This window comes from Trichechus manatus, unplaced genomic scaffold, assembly GCF_000243295.1.
Source record: "Trichechus manatus latirostris isolate Lorelei unplaced genomic scaffold, TriManLat1.0 scaffold00057, whole genome shotgun sequence".
NCBI classification, from domain to species: domain Eukaryota; kingdom Metazoa; phylum Chordata; class Mammalia; order Sirenia; family Trichechidae; genus Trichechus; species Trichechus manatus.
Window position 1 is genome coordinate 11,901,603 of NW_004443993.1, and position 11,352 is coordinate 11,912,954.

Sequence of the window (11,352 nt, forward strand, 5' to 3'; positions counted from 1 at the left end):
CCCCGCCCACCGACAACTTGTGGTCACTGCCCCCGCCCACCAACAACTTGTGGTCACCACCCCTACCCGCCCACCAATGTCGCGGTCACCGCCCCTGCCCAGCCCCCCCATCTGGCAGGTTCTCCTCTTCTCCCATTGGAGCCCCTCACACCCACCCTGCTCCCCTCCCCTCCCACCTAGCCCCAGTACCACACCCCATGTACCACCCACCCCGCATGGGGTCCCTACCAGCCCTCCTGCTCCCCCCCATTCTCATCCCTCCCTGCCCCCTTCCAAGTCCCCTGCCCAGCTCTTCCTTGCCTGGTCTGCCCTATTCACCTGAAGCTCACCTGCCCGTTTCCCGGCCCCAATGCCCACCCCGTCCCCCCCATCCCCACCCCCTTACCATCTGCTCGGTGAAGACAGGCATGTCAGGAGGGGTCCCCTGCGGAGAGAGGAGGGGTGCCTGAGCCCAGGTCCCTGGCGGGTGGGCAGGGACGGGGTGCCCACAGCCTTGGGGCTCACCTTCTCGGTCAGGTTGTAGATGACGCGGGTCAGGGCCTCCGCGATGATCCTTGTGTTCCGCGTTAGCGTTTTAGAGTCCACCCGGGACCTGCAGGGGAAGACAAAAAACGTGTCTTTTATAACCAGTATTACTTACTAGGAAAAAAAAAAAAATCAACCACACCCCTTGCCGTCGAGTAGATTCTGACTCATAGTGAACTTATAGGACAGAGTAGAACTTCCCCATACAGTTTCCACTGAGCGGCTGGTGGATTCCAACTCCTGACCTTTTGGTTAGCGGCTGAGCTCTTAACCTCTACACCACCAGAGCTCTGGTATAATAATAATACAATCACATTATATATTTTCTTAAACGGCATCATTTATAGTAACACAATACTATAATACAGGTAGCCCCTGGGTTATGAATGTCCGACTTACCTACAACCTAACCCGTAGTCACGAACCAACCCAGTAAGGCTTATTATATTAAAAATTTGAGGTATATGCAATTGTTTGTAATAACAAACGGACATTACTTTGTGATGTCCCTCAAAACGTTGTTATTACTGTATTATGACATTAAAGATGCTTTAGTGTATCTGGATGTGTTTCTTTACCATCTGTTATGCAAAGAAGTACACTGCATACTATATACAAAGACAGACGTTTGACTGACGTTAGATACGAACCGTACCTAACTGGCCTCGCGTACAAATTCGACTTGAAGGCAAACTTAGGAATGAAACTCGGTGGTAATCCGAGGACTCCTGTATCTGACACCATAGTCCTCATGGGAGAAGAACCCTGGACTCAAGGGCAGTGGGCAGCAGGCCCTGGTGGTCGCCCACGGGCCTCTGGGATCCAGGAGGGACATGGAAAAGGAACACAGCAGGTGGGTGGGGGTGTAGGGTTGCCAGACAAGATGCAGGGTGCCCAGTTCATTTTGAACTTCAGACAAACAACGAGCACATTTTCAGTATAATTATAACCCACACACATCTAGGATATACTTACACTTAAAAAAAATTAAAAAAAAAAAAATGTATCTGAAATTCAAATTCATCTGAGTGTCCTGTACTTTTCTAAACTGGGTTTTATTTAAACCCATAAAAGAGGCCCTTTGAGGGCAAAACCTCACCATGCAAGTGGGTGCAAGACGCAGAGGCCTTCAGGGAGTCGACTGAGTGGGTGGGGGTGCTGGAGGCAGCAGCCTGGAATGCCTATGGGGACTGGTCCAGGTTGGCTCTCCAGCCCCTGGCCCCCGTGCCCTCACAGCTCCCTCTGCCTGGGACATTTATCCCCTGGTTCATGTCCTCAGTGCCAATGCCGCCTCCTCTAGGCAGCCCTCTTGGGCACCCTGACACCCCCCAGCTGCCTTTCCCCTGAAAACACCCCATCTTGCTCTCACGCTGACAGAAGGTGCTCCCCAGATCTCACCCAAGATCTGCCTCACTCTCCCCCAGACTGAGTCCAGTGGCTGCAGGGGCAGGGCCTCACCGCACGTCCATGATGCTGCTGCGCTGGCCATTGCGGTGGCTCTCCAGGTGTGAGAGGGTGAAGGCGGGCAGGCGGCGGATGGCGAAGCGCTCGTGCTCCCAGGCCAGCGTGTCCTCTGCCAGGTTGATCTTCTTGTGCACCATGGAGAACCGTACCTCTGGGAACTGGTGGGTGGTCACCTGCAGCAGGGTGGGGGGTGGGGGGGCTGTCAAGGCTCCTGGAGCCAAGCTCCTCGGAGAGGTGGCCCCTCGGGCCCAACCCCACACTGACTCGCTCCGCTGTCGTCCACCCCGGGCCCTGGGAGCCACAGGGAACAGGTTCGTGGGCCTGGCTGGGCCCAAGTCACCGGGGCTCTGGCGTGTCCCACACATCCCGTGTCTGAAGATTTGGGACATACATTTACATCCCGGAACTCGAGCTGAGGAGGGCGCAGGGCCAGGGGCGAGCAGTTACTGCTCTCGGGGACGGGTGGGAGCCACATCCAGACACGGGGGGTGGCGGGGGGCAGGGGGAGGGTGGCGGCGGAGTGAGAGCTGGGGTGGGCAGTGAGCATGTTTGGGGACAGGCGGGAGCTACTCCCAGGACGTGGTGGGGCGGGGGGGGGGGAGGGCTGGGCGGAGTGAGAGCCAGGGGCTCTGGGCAGCAGGGGGTTCCCACGAAGGCCCTGCTGCCCCCAGACCCCGCTCCTCCTGGGGCGCCTACCGTGTCGAGCTCCCGGAGGAAAGCGTGCTGCAGCGTGCCCTCCCGGGGGGGCTTGGACACGTGCAGGTGCAAGCTGCTGCCCCGGCCCACGGTGTCCAGGCACAGGACGAAGGCCACGTTGTCCTGGAGCAGGCTGGAATCTGGGGGTGGGGGGTGGGCGGAGCTGGTGAGTGGGGACAGAAGTGGGGGGAGAGAGCCGGGCTGGACTAGAAGGTGCCCTCCCCCTGCAGCCCCTCACCCGTGTGGTCCAGGTTGTCCTCCAGCCAGCGCTTGGTTCCCTGGTAGTTAAACTTGCCCCCTCCGGAAGCAAAGAACAGCAAGTTGTACCTGGCGGGGGAGGACCGGGTGCGTTACTGACAGGTGAGCATCCGGGGCTAAAGGAGAGACAAGGGCCAGGTCGCAGATCCCCATGACGACCAGAAGCTCAGGGAGGACCACCCACCCGAGAACGCCCGAGCAGCCCTTCGGGGCAGGTCTCCCCACTCAACACTGCTGACGCCGGGCCGGAGCCTTCTCCGGGGTGGGGCGCCCTTGGCACTGTAGGGTGCTGGGCAGCATCCCTGGCCTTCACCCACTCGATGCCAGTAACCCCCCGCCCCCCTAGATATAACCACAAATGTCCTCAGACATTGCCCAGTGTCCCCTGGGGGACAGAATTACCCCAGGTGAGGATCCCTGGATTCGGGGATTCCACTGACCCTCAAGAGACTCTGCGTCCCATAATCACCCAACCTGCTGACATCCTAGGATGCTGCCCACATTTAAATCCACATGCTGAGTGGGGAGGAGAACTCAAGTTTTTCCGAATGATTAATGCAGGTCTCTCCCCCTCAGCACTGCTGACACAGGGCCAGGTCATGCTCCCAGATGGGGCCGTCCTGGGAGGGGGCAGGGACGTGGTCTCTGTCTGTCCTTCAGTGTAGCCCTGGCTGCCGTCCAGGGCCGAGGGAAGAGGGACTGCATTCCTTTTATTCTTTACGAGGATAATTCCATTTCATTTTCTGGACGGTTGGCGGCTGTTCATCTCAGTCGGTTGACCCCACCCTCCTGGGTCTGAGGGAGCTCAGAGAATCCTTTTCTGCCCCCAGGGGACACTGTACCATGTCTGGGGTCATTTGTGGTTGTCACAACTGGGGGTGGGGTGCTACTTGCATCGAGTGGGTGGGGGCCAGGGACGCTGCTCAGCACCCTACAGTGCACAAGACGCCCTACCCCAAAGAGGGATCCGGCCCCCATGTCAGCTGTGCCAGGGAGAAGGAGCCCGCTCAAGGCTTGGAGCTGCAGGTCAAAGTGGTGGGAGCTTAGCCCCGGGTCTGGCGCAACAGCAGCCCCCCAAAAAAGAACACCACTGCCTCTGGGGTTGTTACCTCCAGGCCGTTAGGCTCTTATGGGAACGGGCGTGAACGTGCTGCTTGAACACGGGACGCCATCGGTGAGCCGCGCTGCTCCCCGCCACACCCTGCCCATGCGCACTTACGCGGCGTGGGTGCCCCCTGCCCCCAGCAACCCGCCGATGCGCACTGACGCGGTGTGGGTGACCCCCTGCCCCCAGCAGCCCGCCCATGCGCACTGACGCGGCGTGGGTGCCCCCAGCCCCCAGCAACCCGCCCATGCGCACTGATGCGGCGTGGGTGCCCCCTGCCCCCAGCAACCCACCCATGCGCACTTACGCGGCGTGGGTGCGTTTGTAGGTGTAGAGCCTGGAGAAGAGCCGGGCGAGCTCCAGCAGCACGGAGATGCCGCTCCCGTTGGAGTCTGCGCCGTGGGACAGCCACTGCGGACGGGCAAGAGACGGTGGGCTCAACTCACAGCCCGCCACACAAGTGCGGCCTGCCCACACGGTCTAAGGAGCCCTGGTGGCGCGATGGTTCAGTGCCCGGCTGCTGACCGAAAGGCCGGGGGTTTGGCTCCGTGTAAGAAACACCTGGCCACCTGCTCCGTAAAGATGGCAGGCTAGGATACGCTCTGGGGGCAGTTCTACTCTGTCATACGGGGTCGCTGTGAGTCAGAAGTGACTTGCCAGCAAACAAGAAAAAGATGTGGATTACATAAACAAAGCTAATAAACAAACAGAAAGGAGCCCCGGTGGTGCTAACAGTTAAGCGCTCAGCTGCTAACTGAAAGGTTGTCAGCTCGAACCCACCCATGCCCCTCTGCCGGAGAAAGGCCTGGCTGGCGATTTGCTCCTGTAAAGATTACAGCCTTGAAAACCCAATGGGGCCATTCTGCTCTGTCACATGGAGTTGTCATGAGCTGGAATTGATTCGAAGGCACCCAACAACAATATATGCGTATGGCGGAGCCTTGGTGGCCACTTAAGAGCTTGGCTGCTAACCAAAAGTTAGCAGTTCGAATCCACCAGCAGCCCCTTGGAAACCGTATGGGGCAGTTCTACTCTGTCTTACAGGGTTGCTATGTGTTGGAATCACCTGGACGGCAATGGGTTTTTTTTTTTTTTTTTGGTTTGCGCAGTTTGGACTCCCTGGGTGGGGCTGCTGGCCAGGCCAGCCCCCAGCTGGCGTAGGGAATACGGACTTGAGAAGGTCCCCACCATTCCTGGATAAGAGCGGCCCTCTGTGCCTGCACCATTTGTGTGAACAATCTGGTTTCTGCTGCGGCTCTGGAATTCTGGGGCGCGCCAGGCAGAGCCACCTGTGACCCGCCCCCGATGACCACCCCAGGCACTGGGTCTCTAAGAGCTTCCTGGTGGACAGCACTTCACAGGCGTCCTCACACTCCCTGCTGGGAAGGAAGCGCGGCCCATGTGACCCACGGGGAGGAGACTGCGCGCTGTGCCTGGGGTCCCCTGGACCTCACCCTGTGCACCCTTTTCTGATGCTGCTGTGTTCTTTCACTTTGAGTCCTCCTACTAATCACCCAACTGGGGGTGGCCTTGGGGACCCCAATGTAGATGTCCTGGGCTTGATTTGGACCTGGCCACCTGTTTGCCATGGGTTATGGGTTGAATTCTGTCCGTCAAAAAATATGTACTGTAAATCCTAACCCATACGCCTGTGGAAAGGAGCCCTGGAGGAGCAGGAATTAAAGCACTTGGCTGCTAACCAAAAGGTCAATGGTTCAAACTCACCAGCCGCTCCATAGGAGAAAGATGTCTGCTTCTGTAAAGATTACAGCCTTGGAAACCCCAAGGGGAAGTTCTACTCTGCCCTGTAGGGTCCCTACGAGTCAGAAGCGACTCAAGGGCAACAAGTTTATAGGTTTTATACTTGTGGATGTGATCCCACTTGGGAACAGGGTTTTCTCTGATGTTAATAAGACCATATCAGTGTGGGGTATGTCTTAAGGCAATCACTCTGAGATATTATAAAAGGAGATTAGACATCGAAGGGAGCCAGCACTCACTGGGGAAGACAGACACCACATGGAGATGTCCACAGAACTGGAACGCAGAGAAGCTGAGACAAGGACCTCCCCGCAGAGGACAGAGAGAGCCTTCCCCTAGAGCCAGGGCCCTGAATTCAGACTTCTAGCCTCCTGAAGTGTAAGAGAATACACTTCTGTTCTTTAAAGCCAACTATCATGGATTAAATTGTGTCCCCCCAAAAATGTGTGTGTCAGTTTGGCTGGGTCATGATTCCTGGTATTGTGTGATTTTCCTGTATGTTGTAAAACCTGTCTCTGTGATGTTAATGAGGGAGGATGGATGGCAGTTGTGTTAGTGAGGCAGGACTCAATCTACAAGATTGGATTGTGTCCTAGGCAATCTCTTGAGATATAAAAGAGAGAAGTGAGCAGAGAGACAGGGGGACCTCATACCACCAAGAAAGCAGTGCCTGGAGCAGAGCATGTCCTTTGGACCGGGGGTCCCTGTGCAGAGAAGCTACTAGTCCAGGGGAAGACTGATGAGAAGGCTGAGAGAGAGAGAAAGCCTTCCCCTAGAGCCGACGCCCTGAATTTGGACTTCTAGCCTACTTTACTGTGAGAGAATAAGTCTCTCTTTGTCAAAGCCATGCACTCGCGGTCTTTCTGTTAGAGCAGCACTAGATGACTAAGACGCCATCCCTGTGGTCTTAATGTTGCAGCAGCACCAGGAGGCCAGGACACCTGTGGGACCCAAGGCAGGAGACCTGGCCCAGCTCGGCCTCCCTCTCAGCCTGGCGGTGACACCCACCCCCAGGGCCCTGCTGGATCCGAACTCGTTAAGGGCCCGCGTGTGGCGATGCAGCTGTTCAGACCGAAACCACCAGACAGACACACTCGTGAATATGAGCCAGGCTGAGCGTAGCCGAAGGGGGCCGTTGGGAGTCGTGGGGGGTGGGGATACGTACAGGAGCCACTCCGAAGGCGTCATAGTGGGCCACGATGACGATGGTGGGCAGGTCCTCTCCACCCAGCCCGGTCAGCCGCCCCTGCAGGGAGAGTCTGTGAAGGGCCCGCTGGGCCAGGGACGGGCAGACAGGGACGGTCCCTGCCAGCCCCAGACACTGTCACTGCAGGTTCCAGATTGTAGGGAAGCGAGGTTGAGGGCCTTTAGTCCCTCCTCTCTGGGCCACGCCGAGCTGGGTACGGCCTCGCTCCCAACGCCTCTCGTGGCCCCCCACCCCATGGAACTCCCTTGGGGAACAGGGACCCCACCCCTGCTACAGCCCCCAAAGCCCCACCTTTTATATTTTCTATATCAGGGTTCCGTGGAAGGCTGTGTCTGAAAGAGGGGTGTTATATTTTACTAAAAAGAGATACATTGTTTAGACCAAAGATTCTCTAGAAGAATCCTGGTCAAAAGGAGAAAATGCAGAAAAGAATTTCAAATTCTTAAGGAATCCAGACTTTCTGGAGCGATGAAGGCTGGACGAACCCCCAAAACTATTGCTCTGAGATGATCTTTAAACTTTAAACCAATACTAACCCCTGAAGTCTTCTTTAATTAGTAAAGAATGTCTGCCTTGAGCATTATGTTCTTTTACAGAATTATCTCTATGGGATCAAGTTGACAACAGCACCTCGACAGGTTACACAGGAAGCTTAGGGGGCAGTGACATTATGTTAATGGGGGAGGAACAACTCAGATAAGGAGGGTGAGGATGGTGGCATAGCTCGAAGAATGTAATCAATGTCACTGAATTGTACATGGAGAAATCTGAAGTGGTGTATATTTTCACACACACAAAAAATTTATCTAAAGAAAGAGGCTCAAAAAGAACTTCCCTATGGGACAAAGGCCAAACTCCTGCCCCAGCACTCCAGTCCCAACTCTCCCTGCTTCTAACCCTGCCCAGCCCCAGCTCTCAACTCCAGCCCAGGGGTCGGCACACTTTCTGCAAAGCTCCAGACTCAATGTTTTCGACTTTGTAGGCCACATGGTCTCCTTTGCCATGACTCAGCTCTATCATTTTAGTTTGAAAACCGCCATGGACAGTCTGTCCAAACAATGGCGTGGCTGTGTGACAATAAAACTTTATTCGCACACACAGGCTGTCAGCTGTTTAAGGCCTGTGGGGAGAGCTTTCGGTGAGGCAGGAACAGCCTGTGTACAGACCCTAAGGTGGGACAAGGAGGTGCGAGTGGCGGGGCAGCAATTCCGAGCGAGGGTGGCAGGAAATGGGCCAGACGGGCTGGCGGGGCCCAGCCACTGTGCGGGAAGGAATTTGGGTTTTATTTGGAGGCCACAGGAAGCCACTGGAGGGTTTTAAGCAAAGCAGATGCCATGTGATCAGCATGCCCTTGCTAAGAGCTCCCTCTAGTGGGGAATGGGTGGTAAGGCAGCCAGCCCAGTCAGCCAAGCGAGGCCCCCAAAGCATGGCTCCGCCAAGTCTCCTCTGCTCTGGCTGGTCTGGACCCGCGGGGACGAAGGGACCCCCGGGGACAAAGGCAGGCGCCCAGCTCTGGGCCGCGGTCTCACTCACCTCCACGCTGGTGATGAGCCAGTCGCTCACGGCCTTGCTCTGGACCCCGCTGGTGACCATCTGGAAGCCGTTGGCGGTGGCCGTGTGCAGCAGCACTGGGGACACAGAGAGGCGCGTTAGGCCGAGCCCCAGAGGCTCGCGGCATGAGGTGCAAACAGCCCCAAACAGCCCCTCGTGGCAGCTTTAACCTGCACTTCTTTGATTACTTTTAAAAAAAAAAAAACTTCCCATTCCTCCCTTCCCCAAGCCCCTGGCAACCACTGATCCTTCTAAGGACTTGCCTCTTGTAGATACATCATATAAATGAAACCATACGCTATCTGTCCTTCTGTGTCTGACTTACTTCACTCCTGCAAGCAGGTAAAGGACCCCTGGGTGGTGCAAATGGTTCACGCACTTGGCTGCTAAACAAAAGGTTGGACGTTTGAGTACCCCCCACAGGCACCTCAGAAGAAAGGCCTGGCAATCTACTGCCACAGATCAGCCACGGAAAACCCTATGGAGCACATTCTACTCTGATGCACACGGGGTCGCTGGGAGTTGGGGTTGACTTGATGGCAACTGGTTTTTGGTTATTTCGCTCACTGTGTTTCCGACACAGTGGCTGCAACAGCGGGCTCAAACATAACCAGGACTGTGAGGATGGCACAGGACCGGGCAGCGTCTCGTGCTGTTGTACATGGGTCGCCATGAGTCAGAACCGACTCGACGGCACCTGACGATGACCGTGTTTCTGAGGTTCGTCCATGTCGTAGCACGTATCAGAGCTTCATTCCCTTTTACGGCCAAAAAACATTCCGTTCTACGGATGGGCCCATCCAGCGTATCCACTTGTCCTCTGGTAGATCTTTTGTCGCGCCATCTCGCTCCCGACGCTGGCCATCCCTCAGTCCCTCCCCCCACCGGAGGTCCCAGCTCCTAGTCCGTGCCCACTGCCAGTCCGCCAATGCTCTGGGCGAAGGCAATGTTCTCTCTCTCTCAGAATGCTACTGACCCACCCCGACGGCCTTGACCAAGGCGCGCCTCTGAGGTTCTGCATGGCAGGCGGGACGGACACAGAGGGAAACGAATGGATGCCCATGTTTTTATAAACCACACGAGAGGCTGATATAGGACACGTCTCCTTCCGAGTGGTTCTAGAGCATTTGCGTGCACCAGAATCCATGGCAGCTTTGAGAATGCAGGGTGCGGGGCCTGGGCCCAGAGGTGGAGACGCTGCAGGCAGGCAGGCAGGCAGGCAGGCGCGGGAACCACAGGCCAGGAGCCACGCACTCAGTTAGAGAAGCACCCTCCGGGCCCCTTCCGACAGGGAAACCTCGGTTACATATATCTGAGCCCCAGGTGGCCCTGGGTGCTGGCCCCAGCTGGTTTACTTTTTCACAGCAGGTGGCCGTTAGCCCCAAAATCAAGCCCACCGGCACCAAATTCAAATTTGTACACACCTAACGGCTTTAAAAATAGCCCAAGGAGGCCGATTCTTAGCCACTTAGAGCCTGCCCGCTTTGCATACCCTGTGAAAACTGCACCCAACATCTGCTGGGTAGATCAGACGTGTTACTGCTGGTTACCATTGAGTCAACTCTGACTCATGGCGACCCCGTGTGGGCAGGGCTGAGCTGTGCCCCATCGGCTTTCCAATGCTGTGACCTTTTCGGAAGATCCCAAGGCCTTTCTTCTGAGGCACCTCTGGGTGGGTTTGAACCACCAACTTTTCAGCTAGTAGTCGAGCGCCTAACCGTTTGTGCCACCAGGGATCTAGAGCAGACAGAACCTTGTAGTTATGAGGACCCCAGGGTGCTGCTGCCCTCCAGAGCTCTGTGACGCAGAGACCCCCCCACCTTACTGCTGAGGGACATCACCTAGACACGGAAGCCCTCCCTGGACCTGACAAAGCGCTCAGTGTGCAACACTGCCCCCTTGTGGTCATGTCTATTTCCTCAGTCTCCACCCACATCCCTGGACCTCACCATGCCTCCCGGCCCCGGCCCCAGCGCCCTGCGCCCACCTTCACCCTGCGCCCACCTTCGGCGGCTGAGGCGGAGCCCTGGGAGGCCGACGCCGCCTGCGTCTGCTCGTAGATGGAGAGCAGGGCCTCATCCTCCACGGCAAAGTACACGGGGACGATGGTCTCCATGGCCAGCATTTCGGGCTCGATCTCCATGAATTGCTGCGGGACAGCCAGTGTCAGAGGGCTTCCGCCCCGGCATCATGTCGCTGAGTCGGAGAGCCCCTGTGTACTGGCCCCGGCAGGTTACTTCTTCACCACAAGCTGAGTGCGGCCCACTGGCCCCAAACGCCCACATGCCAAACTCAAATTCATATACACCCAATTGTTTTAAAAACAGCCCCAACAAGCAAACGGCTAGCCACTCAGAGCCTGCCTGCTTCACGTACCCCGGGACGCTGCACCCGACCCGTGCTACAACTTTGCGGTTGCTCTCGGCTGCTGTCAGGTCGGCTCATGGCGACCTCGTGCACAACGGGATCGGACCGTTGTGATCTACAGGGTTTTCGTTGGCTGATTTGGGAGGTTGATCCCCAGGCCTTTCTTCCTAGTCCATCTTAGTCCGGAGGCTCCGCTGAAACCTGTTCAGCATCCCAGCACCAGGCACGCCTCCACAGACAGATGGGTGGTGGCCGGCGCGTGAGGTACACTGGCCGGGAACCACACTTATGAAACCCTGGTGCTGTAAGGACTCCAGCGTGCTGCTGCGTTTGGAGCGCTGGGGCCCCGACCCCCCATGGCCCTGCGGGAGGACATGGTGAGGGCTCCCTTCTCCCCCTCCCCTTGCCTCTGGCCGAC

The 11,352-nt window shown here is 56.9% G+C and overlaps 1 protein-coding gene across 1 annotated transcript in view; it reads right to left on the bottom strand.

Annotated features, from left to right (window-relative positions):
* The window catches only part of NCLN (nicalin), a 15,265-nt gene extending 4,188 nt beyond the window's left edge, over positions 1-11,077 (bottom strand). Inside the window, exons 1-10 of the mRNA XM_023733142.1 lie at positions 10,944-11,077; positions 10,572-10,716; positions 8,550-8,644; positions 6,975-7,055; positions 4,356-4,459; positions 2,924-3,012; positions 2,686-2,825; positions 1,984-2,162; positions 505-592; positions 386-424 (exon numbers count right to left, since the gene is read on the bottom strand). Coding sequence (XP_023588910.1) covers positions 386-424; positions 505-592; positions 1,984-2,162; positions 2,686-2,825; positions 2,924-3,012; positions 4,356-4,459; positions 6,975-7,055; positions 8,550-8,644; positions 10,572-10,716; positions 10,944-11,012 — 1,029 coding nt within the window. The 5' untranslated portion in view covers positions 11,013-11,077. The remainder of the gene's footprint in view (positions 1-385; positions 425-504; positions 593-1,983; positions 2,163-2,685; positions 2,826-2,923; positions 3,013-4,355; positions 4,460-6,974; positions 7,056-8,549; positions 8,645-10,571; positions 10,717-10,943) is intronic.
* Between the last annotated feature and the right edge of the window lie 275 nt (positions 11,078-11,352).